The sequence below is a fragment of the Chaetodon auriga genome, chromosome 2, assembly GCF_051107435.1.
Source record: "Chaetodon auriga isolate fChaAug3 chromosome 2, fChaAug3.hap1, whole genome shotgun sequence".
Classification (NCBI taxonomy): Eukaryota; Metazoa; Chordata; class Actinopteri; order Chaetodontiformes; family Chaetodontidae; genus Chaetodon; species Chaetodon auriga.
Window position 1 is genome coordinate 8,035,629 of NC_135075.1, and position 19,400 is coordinate 8,055,028.

The 19,400-nt window shown below is 42.8% G+C and overlaps 2 protein-coding genes across 3 annotated transcripts; one reads left to right on the forward strand and one right to left on the reverse strand.

Moving 5' to 3' along the window:
* Positions 1-345: 345 nt before the first annotated feature.
* On the forward strand, positions 346-15,096 carry grm6b (glutamate receptor, metabotropic 6b). Its single transcript, XM_076752356.1, has 11 exons — positions 346-665; positions 1,968-2,560; positions 5,801-6,017; positions 7,098-7,233; positions 7,392-7,546; positions 7,900-8,040; positions 8,149-8,349; positions 9,122-9,261; positions 10,374-10,997; positions 11,073-11,384; positions 13,175-15,096. The coding sequence occupies exons 2-11, from the start codon at positions 2,024-2,026 to the stop codon at positions 13,412-13,414; spliced, it is 2,703 nt and encodes a 900-aa protein (XP_076608471.1). The 5' UTR covers positions 346-665; positions 1,968-2,023; the 3' UTR covers positions 13,415-15,096.
* On the reverse strand, positions 13,019-19,107 carry traip (TRAF-interacting protein). Of its 2 annotated transcripts, XM_076752402.1 has the most exons (17): positions 18,945-19,085; positions 18,602-18,720; positions 18,452-18,509; positions 18,269-18,352; positions 18,043-18,082; positions 17,825-17,952; positions 17,622-17,716; positions 17,198-17,311; positions 16,986-17,073; positions 16,811-16,900; positions 16,637-16,725; positions 16,401-16,556; positions 16,229-16,271; positions 16,044-16,148; positions 15,910-15,960; positions 15,500-15,643; positions 13,019-13,465 (listed from the first exon to the last, which is right to left on the reverse strand). In XM_076752402.1, exons 2-16 carry the CDS (start codon positions 18,697-18,699, stop codon positions 15,536-15,538), a joined length of 1,347 nt encoding a protein of 448 aa, XP_076608517.1. In that variant the 5' UTR covers positions 18,700-18,720; positions 18,945-19,085; the 3' UTR covers positions 13,019-13,465; positions 15,500-15,535. The 2 variants fall into 2 exon arrangements, with proteins under 2 accessions (XP_076608517.1, XP_076608509.1); XM_076752394.1 differs by lacking the exon at positions 13,019-13,465 and having other exon boundaries at positions 15,514-15,643; positions 18,945-19,107.
* Between the last annotated feature and the right edge of the window lie 293 nt (positions 19,108-19,400).

Here is a 19,400-nt window from a genome sequence, read left to right on the forward strand (position 1 = left end):
CTCTCAAAGTGACAGAGTTCCATCATACTGGGGGGAGGAGGGTTCTGCATTTGGTCCAGCTGTATGAAAAAAAGAAATGGGCTGGTCCACCTCATGCTTTCTTCATAGACGCCTGCATGATAATCCCAATCTGTGGCCATTAGTGCACTGAGAGAACGCGTAAGAAGAGGGTTCAACTGAGAGAGAGAGAGAGGGCGCGGGAGAGAGAGAGGGGGGAGGGAGTGAGGGGGAGTGCCTGGAGACAGAGAGAGAGAGAGAGAGAGAGGGAGAGAGAGAGAGAGAGAGAGAGAGAGAGAGAGAGAGAGAGAGGGAGAGAGAGAGCTTTTAAGGGATTTGGCAGTGATTTGTAGAATCTCACCACTGTAATGTTGTGCTTTTCCTCCACTTTTCCCTGATTCTGCCATGATACCAAACCCTGGAGCCTCAAAAGACAGTGTTTTCATTTTGTCTTTATAAATCAGAAGTACTTCTTTTTTAGACCATTGTTTTCAGTGTGATCTGGTCGTTTTCGAGCGTGCACTGAGATGATAGAGGATTTACGTTTGGTGAGGAGAGGAGAGCCTTGCCTCTAGATATACAATCACATTTCGGACCATGGATGGAGGCCTGTTTGGAAGAGCTCATGTGATGGATAAAATCAAGACCGGTCAATGAAGAATGGGCAGGTAGGAAGTGCCTCTGCATGAAGACATTTTTCTCGACTTGCAGATTGCCTGTAATTGTATTTTCAAGAGAGAGGAGTGTCTGCATGTCATGCAATTTCTGCATCTTCGATTTCTGCAGGTTCATGTGATGCTCATTGATTTTGATAATTTTCTGTAATGTTCTGTTAAGTTTCTGTAAAGCCCAAATTCACAAGGGCTGTTAAGAAAAACAGAAAGGATTAGTGCGACACATATGGGTTTAACTATAAATTTAAATGTGTATTGTAGTTGGAAAGAAAGTAAATTTATAAGCATGAAAACTGTTTAGTTTTACGCTTAATTCATTAATTCCTATTAGACTTTTAGATTTAATACTAAGACTTCAACAAAATTAAGTGATCCCACACTAAATATTGTCTATTGTCCAAATTCTGCCTGGAAACGAACATATTTACACTCTTAATAATTGATTTGTTTTACAGTCTGTGGGATCTATTGCTCACTGTGGGTTTTGTCAAAGATCGTCATGCAGATAAAATTAACCTGCTCCCAACTTTTAGAGCATGAAATGCTGTGAAGCTTCAGTTGATGTTTTCTGTTTTGCAAAATTTATAGTGTTTTCCATCATCGGCTCTCAGCTCTCTGTGATAAAAGCCTCCAATATTCACTCTGTATCATCCTGCACGCTGACTAAAATCTTCTCAGCTCCAGCTTTCTTACGGTGCAGACACGCATATAGCTTCTGTTTTGTCTTTTCTTATAGTTTCTCCGTTTGGATCAAATGCGCCAACAACTGACTGAAGCTTCATGTCAGAATATTTGAAGTCAGAAAATTTGTCAAAAACATTTAAAAATCTTCTGATGGGCTCTCTGCATGTATATATTTTATTGTCTGCCTAATTTTAGCATTTACCTCTTCAACAACAAACATCCATTGGCAGGTCTACAGTCACAATGTCATGTTGTGCACACACGCGATATTCAAAAAGCCCAAAGAACTGAAAGACTATGGAAACTTTTGCAATTTTTAGAAGGAATAAAATTGTCAAAAATCGAATTTTGCATTTCATGTTGTAGCCATTTAAAATTGTATTTAAACATTTTACAGTCACATGGCTTCACTGTGACGGACAAAAAAAAATAAAAAATAAAAAATAAAGTGATGAGGTTGAATACTGTGAAAAAATAACCAATTTAACCAGCTTTAAAACTGAAGGTAAGCTTAAGTGGAATATTGGAGTCATAAAGATTCAAGCAGGTAAACATACTGTCATTATGATGTGATGTATCGGACCTTAAAGCCGCCTCTCTGACTGCCCTCAGGTGTCAAAGGTAGAGGGAGTGGCCTGGTGCTGTCAGTACCTCTGCTGGTCATCATCATGACAACAGAGGCCCACTCACCCCATCAGTGCTTCTGGCCCGGTACACCTTCGAGATACCAAACATGGCTTCAGCTGATGTGGGTGCTGCTGGTGGGTCTCAGCCCGGGCTCGAGGGCCCAGCAGGGCACTCAGCCCCAGTCCATAAAAATCGAGGGCGACATCACCTTAGGCGGGCTGTTCCCTGTGCACTCTCGGGGACCTGCCGGGGTGCCCTGTGGGGATGTCAAGAGGGAAAAGGGGATCCATCGATTGGAAGCCATGCTGTACGCCTTGGACCAGATCAACAGTGACCCGGACCTGCTGCCCAACATCACTCTAGGGGCCCGTATCCTGGACACCTGCTCCAGAGACACCTATGCTCTGGAGCAGTCGCTCACCTTTGTCCAGGCCCTCATCCAGAAGGACAACTCAGACGTGCGCTGCTCAAATGGAGAGCCTCCTATCATTCCCAAACCGGAGAGGGTGGTCGGGGTGATCGGGGCGTCTGGGAGCTCGGTGTCCATCATGGTGGCCAATGTGCTCAGACTGTTTGCGGTGAGTTTTCTTTCACTTCCTACCTCCATTAAAGAAAAGGGCAAAGCCATTTGGGGCAGCCCCTCATTCAGCAAGCAAGCTGATGAGGTGAATCTGGGTGAAAGCCATTATCCCACACTGAGATCTTTTTCTGCAAGGTCCCAAGGTGACTAAATGGATAGGAAGATTTTAAAAAGTTGCACCAAATTATGCTTTTTCTCATTTCCCTTGTGTTTTTCCTTTGAATTATTGGGTACCTGCTTGGTTGAGTGGCTAAGACGTGTACCACATAACGGCAACATTACTGGTGTGATTACAGCCAGGAACCAGCAATGTCGTCACCTCCTCTCTCGTCCAGTGCTTCCTGTCTCTCTCCTCTTTCATACTATCAAAATAAAAACTGATTCAGGATACTTCAAATTTAAGTCAGAACAGATAGAGAGTTAGTCAATGACTTTCAAGTCAGCTGAGACTGTGCTAAAAATTGTGCAGCTATCAGGAATAGGTCCCTAACATTTTCTATGTTTAGTTGTGAAGCTCTGTTAGTGATATCAGTGACCAGCTGTGCTCCCCAGGTGTCTGGACACAGAAAAACAGGTAAACTTATGGCTCAAAATAGCTGAACTTTAATCCTCTATTGCATTGAACTCACTTGTTCGTGTTTGCACTGTTAAATGAGCTCAGTGCTGATCTAGAAGACGTCCTGGTGCACACAATATAATTTGCTGCAGAGCAATGTCGCATGTCATTGTGGTTCGTGTCTACGTCCGACAGACGACAGTAACCTACATCACTGTAATTACTAAAGCAAGAGCAATAAAATTGATTTTGTCACAGTCATCATCTTGGAGGTATTCACTTAGTTTGGGCACTCATGGGCTAAAACATAATTCAGCAGCTATGGCTTGCGATGTACGTACAAGCAGTGTGATATATTGCACATATCACATCATTGCCGCTGTACAGACACATATTCAGCACATATTTAACCTGATGTGATTTTGAAACAGGTCATTGAAATTGATGCATAATTTGAATGAGTTCCTGCATTGATGGTTGATACACTTGACAGGATTTCGAATCCATTGTCCTGGGTGGCCTCTGCAGGCTAATCCGTGTTATGTGATCACCGTGCAGGTTTTTTTTTTAACGGATGATTGACCTTTGATAATTGATTACACTGCTCATAGCAGCGGTGGGACACTGAATCTGTGTAAATCCCCCATCATTGCCACGTTCTCATCCACTTACTGACATGGTCTGCAGGAAATCTACAAATGTCTAAAAATAAACAGGAGTCAAATTGGCCTGTAAGTTTTACATAAAAATCAAATTTCTGCTTTCCTGGATTCTACTTGTTGCAGCTTTCTTTATAGTGAGGATGCTGAGTTGGGAGCCAAGGAGGGGCAGCTTGCATACGGGGCAGATGTTAACTACAGAATTATAGATCCCAACCTCCACTAAGCCCCTCTCAGCAGCTCAGGACCCTGGGCTGAAAATAGAGCATCAGGGCAGAGGGATGACATTGGTTCTAGGATAACAGCAACTTGTAGCCTGGACGGTGTGGAGTAGATTTAGCTAAATGGTGTGTTTCATCGTACTGTCCATAAGTGCTGCTCTCTCCGGACTGCAGATGATTCTAGACTGATGTTCACTATACACTGAACATCTGCTCTCAGCCGGACCAGGAGATGTTTCCACCACGTGTACTGTTATCACGCTGGCTAATTTTTGCAATAAGTGAAAACTTTAGGTGTAAGTCATTTTATATAGTCACTATTCTACTGCAATTTCTGAAGTGTGTATCATGTCAGTTTTGTTTTCTACTCAACAGCTCAGCTGAAAAACGATATACAGTAAATCCAAGAGCAGATTCACTCAAACCTTTAAGAAATTACTACAGAGGGCTGAAATGTGTCGCTGATTAATCAATTAGTCGGTCAACAGACTGTGAACTGACTTTGTTCAAGCATTTTAACTTTAAAGATTTGCTGCTTTTGTCTATTTTACATCACTCTAAAGTGAATACATCACTTTGGTAACTGCAATGGACAGTTTTCACTATGTTTTCCTTTTTACAAAAGAGCCAAAAAACTAGACAATTAATCAAAAAAAAATCATGTATATTAAAATGACAAAATAATTATTAGTTGAAGGCCTATTTATACTAACACAATGTGTTTAGTATCATCCAATATTTCAATGCACTATCCATAATCTGAACCAGAGTAGCTGCAGACTGCACAGGTGAAATGAATTTTGTCCAACCTCAACACCTGAAGTCTGGTGTTGTTGAAACCAGTATTTAAGAAAAACATGAAACCTGTCTATTCAATTTCCTTTCAGGCCTCATTTTTTCTGAACATCTGATCATCCTCTAATACACCAAACTTGACTATCATAAGAATAAATGCACCATGAAAATAAAGGCTTTTTTTTGGAGGAAGTTCACCTCCAGTTGAGGATGTGCTCTGTAATGCTGAGGCCGACCAGTTAATTCAGATCTTGACGGGTTTGACACACGGCAGCAAATTGAAGCTACATGTGGCCATCAGAATTAAATATATTGTATGGCTTACAGCTGAGAAATACTAGCCTTTTTCTAGTCTCTTGATCTCTGTCTCTCCCTCTGTGCTTAACGTAATTTGACTAAAACCCCTATAATCCTTCCAGATAATCTGTGAAATGGTTCTCTCGTTCCTCTCTCCTTCTCCCTTCACTACCCCTTGTGTCTACCTTTCTCTCCTCGTCCCCTCCAGAGGCCCCAGCGCTAAGCCACGGTGGGGAACCGGCATTAGCAGGGTCAGGGTTGAGACTGTCGACATAAACTGTGTCATTAAAGAAGTAGCGCACCAGTAAATTAATCTTCTCATCCATTTTTTTCCAAACAAATGCTTTTACAGCTGTGTTTCCCACCATCTGTATTTCACTGTGACGTGATGTCCTCAGCACAGAACAGCTCTGAGCAGATCGCACTCTGAAGTTGCCTCTGTTCTGAGAATTACTGGGAACACAGGCTGTTCAAGAGACGGATTCTCTCTATGATAGTCCAATTTTGGGATTTTAATGCACCAGTGTTAATGTGAAAGGCCTCCATTTAGACCCTGTTAAGGTTTTGTCTGTGAGTAAGTGGTGCATCATCCTCTGACATGGTTCACTTGCCTCTTCCAGTCATTCATTTTTACCTTTGGTCTCACATGTTGGCCTAATAATCACAGCTGCTGACCCTTTCGTAACCGCTGACCTATCCTTGTGCCTCAGATCCCCCAGATCAGCTACGCCTCCACTGCCCCAGAGCTAAGCGACAACAGCCGCTACGAGTTCTTCTCCCGTGTGGTGCCTCCTGACTCGTACCAGGCCCAGGCCATGGTGGACATAGTTAAAGCCATGGGCTGGAACTACGTCTCCACGCTGGCCTCTGAGGGCAACTACGGAGAGAGCGGCGTTGATGCCTTCCTCCAGATATCCAGAGAAGCAGGTTGAGTGTCTGTCTGCGTGAATGTGAAGTCACTGCTGTGACCGAAAGGGATTACTCATTTATCAAGCTGTGCGGTTCTCACTCATTAAAAGACTAATAGGAAACAAAAATCCTTTAATACAGCAGAAGTAACAGGGCAAACAGAAGTCACCACTCCATATGGGTTGGAAAGCTCAAACGATGTTACTAGAGTTCAGATTTCATTTTATCAAAACTCATACACGTACAGCACATCATAACTGCCGTTGGACAGTTCCAGCGTGTTGTTTTTAGCCACATCAGCAGTGTGTCTGGTCTACCACTTTGATCCAGACTGAAATATCTCAACATCTACGCGTATCAGATGGATTGTCAGGAAATTTTGTACCAATATTCATGGTCTCCAGAGGATGTATCTCAGTTACTTTGGTGATCCCCTGACATATCCTTTAGTGCCACCATCAAGCTGACATTCGGTTGAAATGTAATTTAGTGGATTGATGTTTCCCTCAGAGTGAACTGTACCAACTTTGATTAACTCCTTACTTTTCATCGAGCACCATGATCAGGTCAAAATTTCATTTCAGATCAAATTACTACCAAAATGACATGGTACAGTGCAATAATTTATTTTACCTGGTTGACAGAAATCAGTTATTTAAAAACATTTCCTAGTTTAAATACTGGCCTGTGTTTGATGCTCTTCATCCAGTCATGGCAGCAGCTTAGTGAGGTTGTACTTGGGCACAGGGGTTCTTTAAGCTAAATGCTGACTTCTGCAGGCTAACATGCTCACAATGACAATGCTGATATTAAGCAAGTACAATATTTACCATGTTTACCATCTTGGTTTTGCCTGTTAATGCACTAACATTTGTTAATTAGGCTGGTCAGAATGTATCACCATTTATCCTGAAGGGGAACATGCATATCTAAGTTTGGGTAATGTTACAATATGCTATATCCTCCTTTTTGTAAAAAAGACTTTTTAAGGTTTCAGATACAGATTATTGTTATATACATAACTATTTGACTGTGCAGTGAGGGGAGAAAACAGAGATGCACATCAATGCTAACATGTTTGCAATATCTCTGACACAGGGGGGCTGTGTATTGCACAGTCCATAAAGATTCCCAGAGAGCCCAGACCAGGGGAATTTGATAAGCTCATCAAGAGGCTGATGGAGACCTCTAATGCTCGAGGGGTCATCATCTTTGCCAATGAGGATGACATCAAGTGAGTCATGTTATAAAATAAATCAGCCAGAAGATAAAACGTGCAAGAAAAATGTTTTATATTTAATTGTCAAGCCTCCTCCATGACGATCACATGTGGCCACTGGCAGAGGAGTAAAGTAGGAAACTTGTGACGAAGTATAATCTGTCCTCTTTCAGACGTGTGCTGCAGGCTGCCAAAAAGGCCAACCTGACGGGCCATTTCTTGTTTGTTGGCTCGGACAGTTGGGGGGCCAAGAACTCCCCCATTCAAGACCAGGAGGATGTGGCTGAGGGTGCTGTCACCATCCTGCCCAAAAGAGCCTCTATCGATGGTAGGGCACATTTATTACATCAATATATTACATTTAACTCGAACCAACTGGATGCAATAGCAATATCTACTCAGTCTGTGACACATGACGTTGATAGATGAGTCTAATACCAATCCAACAAATAAAGGAAATTAATGATGTTTGATAAGGCTGGCGATATTACTGTCCTGTCACTTAAAATTGGTTAAATTGAGTCATAGCCATATTTCATTTTGCAAAGAATTAGATTTTTGGGTTGATTTTCACACAGTAAGATTATTGATATGCTGATATCAATCTGAGTGCAGCGCTTTCAAAGCATGCGTGACATTTTCATGAAATTAAATTCTGGTCTGGTTTGTGAAACGATTCAGGGTTCGACCAGTACTTCACTTCAAGATCTCTGGAAAACAACAGAAGAAACATCTGGTTTGCAGAATTCTGGGAGGACGACTTCAAGTGCAAACTAACCCGCCCTGGAATAAAGTATGAACTTGGTAGAAGAAAATGTACAGGTATGCAGGCTACAGTTTAACACACAGGGAAAATCTTGAAGCTGAAATTTATATTCATCGCAGTTCTGTGTTTGTGAGCAGTTTTTCCACATATTTGCTTCCAACCAGGTGAAGAAAGAATCAGTCGAGAGTCTCAGTACGAACAGGAGGGCAAGGTACAGTTTGTGATCGATGCAGTGTACGCCATGGCCCATGCCTTACACAGCATGCACCTGGACCTGTGTCCTGGCTCCATGGGTGTCTGTGAAAAGATGGACCCTGTGGAAGGACGGATGCTCCTCCAATACATTCGCTCCGTCAACTTCAACGGTGAGCTTTTGGCTTTCAATCATTTTTTTCTCCTTTCTTATGCAGTGTGCAATGATTTAGATTCAAAAAAGTTTCACTTCTTTGGTCAAACTGGACCTGAAACCATTAGTGTTGGGAGTTTTATGCCGGCAAAACAGCTGCTTTGACACTGCTGCTCTCCATCACTGCAGAAGGTTTGAAAAGAAGACAGTTTAAAAAAGAAAACAGCAGAAGGGAATTCAGCTTGAAGTTGGAAGCCTTGAGATGTTTCTGCTAATGTACCTTGCTGCAGACCACAGCACATTTCTTCAAAGCACATCCCCTCCCTCGGGCTGCCTCCTTGCCCTTCCCCATACACAACGCTCCCGCTTTTCATGCTCATCTTTCATGAAAAAGTCACAGTTTGGAAAAAAGAAAAAAAAGTGTTCTATGAAAGCATCTATTTACTGCTCTCCTCTTGCTGGATGACCTTGGCTTGTATGGAGATTTTCTGAATGAGCGCCTGCAGGGACCTAAGAGGAACATTCAATCTCGTTAGGGCAACAGAGCAGAGTGCACTGAAAGACTGCGCTCGTGGAGGAGAGCCTTCACTAAAGAGCATCCTGCACTCAGCTTTCACATGGTTGCACAAGACTGAAGAAAGCAAACACAAGCTGTATTCAACAACATGTGGGTGTTTTCTCCACCTCTAAAGATGGGGGTACATGTCTCCAGGTTAGAGACCTTGAATTCTGACTGACTTCTTTGCTTTGTTGAATATATAGGTCATTAAAATTCTGTCTCCATCAAACAGGCAGCGCAGGAACTGGAGTGATGTTCAATGAGAACGGAGATGCTCCTGGTCGTTATGATATCTTCCAGTACCAACTGTCTAATGTCAGCAACCCCGGCTACAAGGTTATTGGCCAGTGGACAAACCATCTCCGACTCAATGTAAATATCTGTTTTTCAGTCCATTTGAGGTACAACATGGCAATTTCACCACGTCCACTTCTAGCTCAACATTTTGAGAATATTGATAACACTGATACCACTCTCATGTCTGTAAGCCACCTATGTAGCTAGAGACAGCAGCCAGTTAGCTTAGCTTAGAAAAAAGACTGGAAACTGGTGAAAACAGTTAGCCTGTCCAATGGTAACAAAATTTGCCTTCTAGCACCTCTAAAGCTCTCCTGTATCATGTTTGTTTAATCCGCAGAAAAATCAAATTGTAAAAATGGCATGTTGTGGATATGTGCTGGACTATTTCCTGGCCAGGTGCAGTAACTTCCTGGAATTTGCAAGAGCCAGGCTACTGGTTTTCTTGTTTCCAGTGTTTATGTTAAACTAAGCTGTTGAGCTAGTGGCTGTAGCTACAAAGGTAGAATACAGATGAGACAATGACACTGATCTTCTCAGCTGACGCTGTGGTTCCTCTATAGCTGGGCAAACACTGTGCATTTTTATTCATCTGCACAGTGAACAATGTATGGGTAATCTGAGCAGCCATGACATGGTGCTCGCACTCAATGTAAACATTGAGCCTCTGTTGATTTATTCATCGACAATTCCAATAAAGTTTATTCAAACAAGGTGGCTGCAGCCTCAACAATGTGGACAAAAAGAGAGAAAGGCAGCATTACATTGTGTGATCCTGCTATGAATTGAAAGTAGAGATGCAGATGGGTGGAAGATGCAGAATTTGTAGTTTATAATTAATCTTTTGACCGCAGCCTTGTGGGAACTCAAACTGCAGGACAGCCAACCGAAATTTCTGACTTGCAAGTAACCCCACTGATTCTCCGAGAGCCAGATCATTGGTCGTTTAGGCAATTAGTCAAGTGTTGTGACCCCCCTAAAACTGCACATGAAATGACAACCTGGCATGATCTGGCAGAAATTTGGCCCAATTCTAAAATTAGTCGGGGATGACCAATTTGGCTAAATCTGGCTTAATCTGAACAGTGTTTGCCCAGTTTAATGGTAGCAGTTTTAGCCTTTTGCAAAGTCTTACTATATTTCAAGCATAGTTAAACAATGTTTGTGCATCTGTACATCAACCCTAGTCGGAGGAGATGCAGTGGTCAGGTGGTGACCGTAAGATACCTGAGTCGGTGTGCAGTTTCCCCTGTGAACCCGGAGAGAGGAAGAAGATGGTGAAGGGCGTTCCCTGCTGCTGGCACTGTGAGCTCTGCGATGGCTACCAGTACCTGCTGGATGAGTTCTCCTGTGACATGTGCCCCTTCGACATGAGGCCCCTGAAAAACCGCACAGGTTGCCGGCCCACGCCCATTATCAAGCTGGAGTGGAGCTCTCCCTGGGCCATCATCCCCGTATTCCTGGCCATCCTGGGCATCTTGGCCACCACTGGAGTCATCGTCACCTTCATCCGCTTCAATGACACACCCATCGTTCGGGCCTCTGGCAGAGAGCTCAGCTACGTTTTGTTGACGGGCATCTTCCTCATCTACTTCATCACCTTCCTCATGATAGCTGAGCCAAGCACTGCCGTGTGCGCCTTCCGCAGGCTGCTGCTGGGACTCGGCATGTGCATCAGCTACTCTGCAATGCTCACCAAGACCAACCGCATCTACCGCATCTTTGAACAGGGAAAGAAGTCAGTCACACCCCCGAAATTCATCAGTCCCACCTCTCAGCTGATTATCACCTTCATACTCATCTCAGTACAGGTATACATATGACGTTTCTTTCACACACATATCACCTCAGTCCTTTGCAGCACTCTAACACTCCTCTCTCTGCAGTTACTTGGGGTGTTCATCTGGTTTGGTGTGATGCCCCCTCACACCATCATTGACTACGAGGAGCAGAAGCCCCCAAACCCAGAGTTCGCCCGTGGAGTCCTCAAGTGTGACATGTCCGACCTGTCCCTCATTTTGTGTCTGAGCTACAGTATCGTACTGATGATCACCTGCACTGTGTACGCCATCAAGAGCAGAGGAGTTCCTGAGACTTTCAATGAGGCCAAACCCATTGGATTCACCATGTACACAACCTGCATCGTCTGGCTGGCCTTCGTGCCCATCTTCTTCGGCACAGCGCAGTCTACAGAGAAGGTGGGAAATATGAGCTTTTGATGGGCATTACTGCACACTTTTGGAATCCAAGGTGCTTTACTTTACTTGAGTACTTTAATATCATGTTGCTTTTTACAGACTGAACTACCCATCGGTATATATACTTGTTAAAACTAGCTCCTACTTAACCAGTTAAAGCATTAAAATGCTGCTAACAGATTAATGCATCCAAAATGTGTGTGTGTGTGTTGGCAGTGTTACCATGTATGTCCTACAAGGATGGCAGAAATGAATTCTGTCATCTACAGTTGAATAAGAAAGTGTTTTGTTAATCTCTGCATTTATTGTGCAATTTCTCATGAAACAATTATTTGCTTTACTGTAAAATCAATCAGCTGATCAATTAATAGACTGTTGTACAACTAAATATCAAATTAATATTAATAATTTCATTTTGTTACAGTCATCTATGAGGCACTTTACTGTACATGTACCTACATATTAATGGGAGTATTTTAGGTAATCTAGTGAATCAAAATTATGCAATACACAATCACACACACATAATAGTAAGAGAGTACATGAGCCCCTCAGATGTTGAACGTGAAATCTGAGTTTGCTGCCTGTCATCTCATATTTGCTTCTTGCTGTACTCACAGGACATCTTGCCTCCACTGTACTGAGAGTTTAATTTAGCTTGTGGGCTACTTCTGCCGTCACAAAGTACGAGACTGTTGGGGGAATATTTGAAAAATAGAGATACACTTTGACTAATAGAGAGCTGTATTATGAATCAGTCAGGCTGAAACAATTAAAGCCTGCGGTGCTTTCAAAGTCTTTTCACCTCTTCCGAATGGAAATGAAGTGAATTAAGAAAAGGGAGGGAGGGAGGGAAAGAAAGGAGGTCAGACGAGCTGAGGAATGGTAGGGACCCCTCATCGACCAATTCAGCCATCCCGTTCAATTAATCATTACTTAGAAAAAGAGCTAAATATAGAAGCTAACTTTTGTCTGGCTCATCGAAATAGCGGCTGTTATCCTCCCATCACGTGTGAGACCACGTGTAGGAGGAGGTTATTTACCTGCTTGATGTCTCTGTTTACATATGGAAGAGCCATGCACTGTTCCTGAGCCGGTCTCTCTGCTCGCCTCAGGTCAAGTGCATGAATACAATCCACTTTGCGCTCATAAATCACCACAGCTCTATTTAGAAATGCAGAGGTCACTAAAAGGAAGCGATAAAAAGCACGAGATGATAAAAGAAACTATACTGTATGGACATCAGCCTGTGAGATACCAGAACGCCCTGCTGCTGAGGATAGTGTACAATTTATCATTTATTTATGGGACAAATATATCTTATTTATGGCACATATGGCTTGATTTATTTATGACCTCTGCTGTTTGGTTGAATAATGAGTTCATAATTTATTGGAGCCAGATCTCAGGAGAAGTCACCTCTCATTGTTACTGTTGGGTTTTCAATAAGAGGAAGAACAGTGAGGAGTAGATGTGGTCAAAGCCCATAAATAGAGCCTTCTTTCCTGACTGCATATACCAGGTCATCAATCATTCATCAGGGGAAAAACACTGCCTACTGTGCTTTGAGACGAAAATTGTAAAGACCGAATTGTGACAAGCTATGAGACGACACATACTGTAGAGTATTTCATTGAACCTGTGCAAGATGATATCAATTATTGACCACTGGACACTGATGGATGCTCCCAGAATTCTGAGAAATTACCAGAAATGAATCAATAATTTGCTCAATACTTTGTGTGTGTGTTTGGGGGAGATCTTTCTGACCTGCTGTGTCTCTGTTACAGATGTTCATCCAGACCACCACCCTAACAGTGTCTATGAGCTTGAGCGCCACCGTGTCCCTGGGCATGCTCTACATCCCCAAGGTGTACGTCATCATCTTCCATCCGGAGCAGAACGTCCAGAAGAGAAAGCGCAGCTTCAAAGCCGTGGTGCAGGCAGCCACCGTGTCCACGCACCTGTCCCAGAAGTCCAACGACAAACAGAACGGAGAGTCCAAGATCGAGCCGGACAGATCACAGTGAAACGAATCAAACTGGGTCCACGTCTTCATCACCTTATGTCACGAGCCCACGCTGAGATGGATGATGATCAGCGCAAAAAAAAAAAAAAGAGAAAGAAATAAAAAAAATTAAATAAAAATCAGCAGTTCCTTTAGTTTTGGCTCAATTGTTTTTTTCTCCCTTTCACATGGACTGACTCAGCAGCAAAGACGATACTGGATGTTGTTTCTTTTCACAGTTTAGAAAACTCAGATCTACCAAACCTGGAAAGAGGCACAAAAGGCAACAGAAAGGCTCACTCTCATTATGGACAGCTGAGAACTGGAAGGATGTTGAGCTCTCCTCGATGGACTGTTTTTCTTTTTTTTGTAACACCATCCACACATACAAGCAACTTGAACACGATGGTATTGTTAGTTTTAACTTTCCCTGGGAAATGCTGTTTAGGAAAAAAAAATAAAATAAAGCTTAAATGGCGACCTTTGCCCTTCAGGAAGATGTAGAGATATTTTGAAATCCCGTGGGGTCATTGAAGCGGTGTGGTTTACCGGCTCCAAAAGCACTGCATGGATTAAGTGTTTTATGTGTACATGACTGTTTTGAAATATTGTTTGTATGGGGTATTGTGACTATCTTCCGATTGCACTGGAAGGAAGCAGCTTTAAAATGCACCACCACGTCCCGTTACTATTTCTGATAAAATCCCCCGCTAAGGCATAATTCATCACTTTACTATAATCATTCACAGCAGAATCATTGAATATCCAAATCACAAAGGCATCAGAGCATTTTATTCAACTAACAGTATGTATGTGATTATTATGGTACAAGCTGCTTTTCACTGTGGAAGCTGCAAATTCGCGAGTGCTAACAGGACATACGTGATTGTGAACAGGATATTTATGTTCTACCTGTACTTTTACTCCACAGTGGAAAACAATGATTGGCATTTCTCCATATTGTTTTTCAAAATACCAAGCAGTCTCCTCAAAGGCCAGTCTGTGAGGCAACATACAAAAATCAGACATGCTACTGTTACGCTCATGCATGGGAACCTCGACAGAAAGCGTCACATCGTCAGTTGTACGGTAGATTTTGTGCAGTGGCAGAGGTCCTCTATCGCAACAAGGTCTCATATCTGCAAACACTCTAAGTCATTTGACATGAGGTAACTCCTAAAGGTGACAGGCCTTTGCCAGTATATGATTCGCAGCATGCTTTTTGTTACTTGATCACAATATATAACTCAGGTTTTACTGAAGGTTTTAAAAGATGTTCTTCTTGACGATTTCCTTTTGTACAGGCGCAGCCTTTTCAATACTAATGGATTCAGCAGTTTCCACGTGCAGCGCATTTTCCTTCTCACTTCAGGAGGCTGTGAGACTCATGTCCTCATGTGAGAAATCACTGTTTGTACTGCCCTCTGCAGGAGAGCACACCTCAGTGAAATGTTTGTGAATAAAAGCACAGCCAAGAGGGAATTGTTTGTAGACCCCACACAAACCTTAATAAAAAAAATATATTGTTTATTATTTGAGTTGGTTTACATCTGACAAGACCATGAAAAGTAAAATACCTGCAGTTTATCTACATGTAGGTGTTTAAGGAGACAGATGAGAAGTAAGAGTGAAAAATAACTGGTTATTTTTCAGATCGTAGAGAACAGATGCAGCAGCGTTTATAACGACATAATACAGAGTAAATACGTTGGTTCGTCTCTCACTCTCTCACACACGTGCACACACACACACACACACACAAACACACACACACTCGCATAACAAGAAGAAGAGGAAGAAGAACGCTGGTCAAGACAGAGTCTCCACATATAATATGAGGTCATCACTCAAAAAAAAAAAAATTTACAGCAGGTTTGCTGATGTCACCAAAAGCTCAGCAACTGTTGTCAAGAGGAAGATCAGTTACTGTGTTTAAATAAAGTTCAATCACAGTCTGGTTTGGTGACGAGTGGCAGAACTGCTGCCAGGCTGGTTCTCTGTGCCACAGCAGCACACACATGCAACTTCAGACACACACACACACACACACACACACACACACACACACACACACACACACACACACACACACACACTGCACCCTGACCTTTGACTCCACATACAGGGAAGTAGAGGTCAGCATTTACTCGAGGAAGCTGTCCAGAGTCAGGCAAGTCGCAGTCTTGGGTGGAGGTCTGGTGACCTTTTTCCTTTTAGCTTTCATCAACGGGCGAATCTCTGATAAAGGAGACTGGAGTGGAGTGCATGGTTAAGGAATGAAGGATGATTGAGGTTTTGTTCTGCCATGATCATTTTTTGACATAAATCTTTTTTTTTTCACTTTTTCAATGATTATACTCTTGACACCCAAAAATGTCCAAAGTGAATATCAACTACATGATTTTTTACTTAGCTTCATTCATTTTGCCCTACTGGGAGCAGTGGAACAAGGTTAAAACACAACAGCAAGAAACACCTGTCTGACACGAACATTCCACATGACTGAAAAAAGGATACAGGTTGGATGAATTTAGCACGTCCTCCTAAACCATCGTAACCAGTTCTCACCTGAAACAAAGACTTTCTGTCATCAAACCACTACAATGACAAATGAAATGTTAAAAGATCTGAGATGGTGGTGTTGTACATACGGTTCCAGGCTTCCTCTGAGGGTCCAACATGCTCCCCATCGTCTTCTTTCTGAAGAGGAGGGAGTTCCTCAGAAAAGGATCCATGGACCCATCCTCATCTCGAGCCTGAGGGAATACAACATCTTGAGGGACATTTCACCTTATTTGAAAAAATGGACCTTGCTGAGTGACATTCACAAACCTACCTTGCTTAGAAACGAAATTTTCTCGTGTTTGGACAAAGATGACCTGAAAAATAAAATATTTCAGATAACATTTAAAGGTATTTCTACTTCATTCTTTAGTGTACAAAAGCAATGCTTAAAGAGAACATTTGAGATGAACACACACTCCAACAATGAGCCACATTAAACCTACGCCAGAGGGTCGAGCCGCATCTTCTTGGATGGGATCTGTGTTGGTCTCTTGGCCACATCATCTGGAGTAGTGATGTCATATGTCATGTTGAGGTCAATGTCCTCGTTACCTGCAGGCTGGTGGAGGTGAGGCTGTTTCAGCTCCATCGGGGCCGGGCTACACGATGGGCAGAGAAACCTCGTAAGTAAATTGCAGAGTTTATCCTTCCATGAAATCAAAGCATGTGGGCCACGCACCTTTCAAAGACGAGCCGGCTGAGGGCTTCGTTCGTCCGTGTCGGGGTGCTCAGAGTCCTCTGAAGAAACTCCACTTTCTTCTTCAGACTCTGTGGACAGACATGCATGCAGGAATCACCATCACGCATTCCTCAGATATTTAAAGTAAAAGCATATTTGGTGGATTTGCCTTACAGAAATCTCTCTGTCGGCATTGGCCAGATCATTCTGCAGAGACTTCATGTCCTCTTTGGTCTGACTCACCTCCAGTGAGGCTTTGTGCAACTAAAATGACACAAACTGTGATTTAGAGATGCCACATTTGTGAATTGATACGTCTGGGTGCGGTGACTTATTAACATATGGTTACCTTGTTGTTCGACGTGAGCACTTCTCTCTTCAGCTTCTCACACATGTCATTTGAAGACTTCAGGCTTCCTTTTAGATTATCATACTCTCTAAAAAAATGAAGGGAGGATATAAATGCACAGTGAATGATGACAAGAAAGTTGCATTCATTCGGACTGAAGCTCTAAACGATGATCTGTCACTTCGCGATCATCAGCTCTTGGGGCTCCTTACTTTTTGAGCGAGATGCAGTAGATGGAGAGCTGCTCCACTGCCGCCTGGCTGATACCCATATCTGTGATCATGGACTCCACCTCTTGTCTCTGGCCCTGCAACAACACGTCCAGGCTGGGGCCAAACCAGCAGTATTAGTACATTGCAGAGCACGGCAGATCTTTTGATCAATCATTATTATAATACAGGACTATATATTAATAATTCTGAGTGTCATATGATTATTGTTGTCATATAACCTTAAATTGTTTATTTGTTGAACTCTTATGACTGTTCTAGCTCTTAAATATACACATGCTATCATTACTGAGGTACTCAAGACCATCAAAAACATTTTTTACACTTGCTGAATAGTCAGTATTGTGCTTAATAGCCTGTCTCTACCTAGAAATGCCAAAATATGAGGGTAGTTACATGCAGTTACCTTTCAAACGTTTTCATTTTGGTCCTGAGTCTGCGGGCCTCCTCCTTGGCAGCCTGGGCTTCATTCTGTTGTGTCTCCAGGTATGTCATCTGTTTCTATGAGAGGTCAAATGAAAACACACACACAAAGACATTACAGAGACAGTCTCAGATATGAGTCAGTACAGAAAATTTGGTCTGAACAACAAAGAACAGGCAGCTTACTCTGAGGGCAGAACAGAGCATCTCCTTTTCCATAACGTCTTTCCGCACACAGTCCAGGTCTTTCCTCTGCCTGTCCACCGTGTCCTTCAAACCGTCCACCACCTTCTGTTTGTCCCGCCAGTCTCGCTCTACAAATTGATCAGACAGATGATGAACTAGTGCTGCCCAGTTTAAATGATGAAGTGCTGGCGTATCTCACCATCGTGAGGTTTTCTTACCTTTAGAGCTTAAAAGTGCCTTCACCCGATCAAGCTCATTCTAAGCGAGAAACACACAACGAGAACAAAAAATATGACACTTTAAATCAAATCCTGATGAGGTAATGACAAGGACCGTCAGTAGCATCCATCTGAATATTTGAATATAGACTTTCAAGATTGACTCTGCTTTTCTCAAACAATTTCTCTATAAAAACCTCAAAACCAGATGCTCCGAGTTTGGTACCTGCAAGCTTTCCGGGTCCTTTAAGCCCTCCTCCTCTTCACTTATGTCAAAGTACAGCTTGCTGATAATGTGCCTGGTGCTGACCTACAAACAAAGCACAAAAATACACAAGTTGACGTTGGAAAATTGGTTCAATCCGGGCCAGGAGCCGTTTGGTGGTGTCTGAGGTCCAGGTCACTGTACCTGTTTTCTGCACTGTGGACAGGTTTTGGTGGGGGCTGTCTGAAACCACTGGAGAAGACTGAGAAGAAAGGCGAAAAGGAACCATTCAAATGTCAATTTAAAACGCTAGACTGTCTGTTGTTGAAGATCTGATTTTCTGCATCAGGTTACCATTCATAGTGGAAAGTGTGTCCGCAGTGGACGGCAGCAACATCTCTGGAGTTATCGAAGAAATCCGAGCAAATTGTGCAGTGTGCTCGGATAGGCATCGTACTGTCATAAGGATCGCCCTGTTATGAGAAGTGGAGGAAAACCCGTATAATTTGACGTACAGTGTAGTTCTCTCTCTTAGTGTTCGTGTACGTGATCGAGGCTACACACAACTGCTAGGCTAACGCTGTCGTGGCGCTGCACTCGCAAGGTTAACAGCTAAAGCTAACCACGCTAATGCTAGTTAGCTTTGGTTAATAGTAACAGTCGTATCAATAGTCGCCATAACGTTAAGGTTACTTACAAAGCGAAGACGTCAAGGTACTATGCAGTTCTTCGTAATGAAATCAAGCATCCCTTATGTTGTGCATAATATGATATTTTGGCCGAATTAAACTGACTCTCTCAGACAGACCCGTCATTAGCTAGCTAACACAAACACCAGGCTTCCTCCACAGCAGCTGTTTACCCGCTGTACGTTCAAACGCAAGTCCCGCCCCTTACGGTGCATTCAGGCGCTGCTCGTATACATAATATTCGAGTATCTTAATGATTAGCACGCACAGTATTGATGACGGAAGTGCTGCGAATATACCATCAAGCATCATTTGAAGATCTAAGTTAACAATAAGCTTAACCATGTAATATCCAACATGGAGCTGCTAAACTGATCCACAAGTATGTCATCATTGCCTCACTGATGTAATTCTATTCAACTCTAGCCAAACCGGCCCGTAAACTACTCCATAGCGATTCTCTG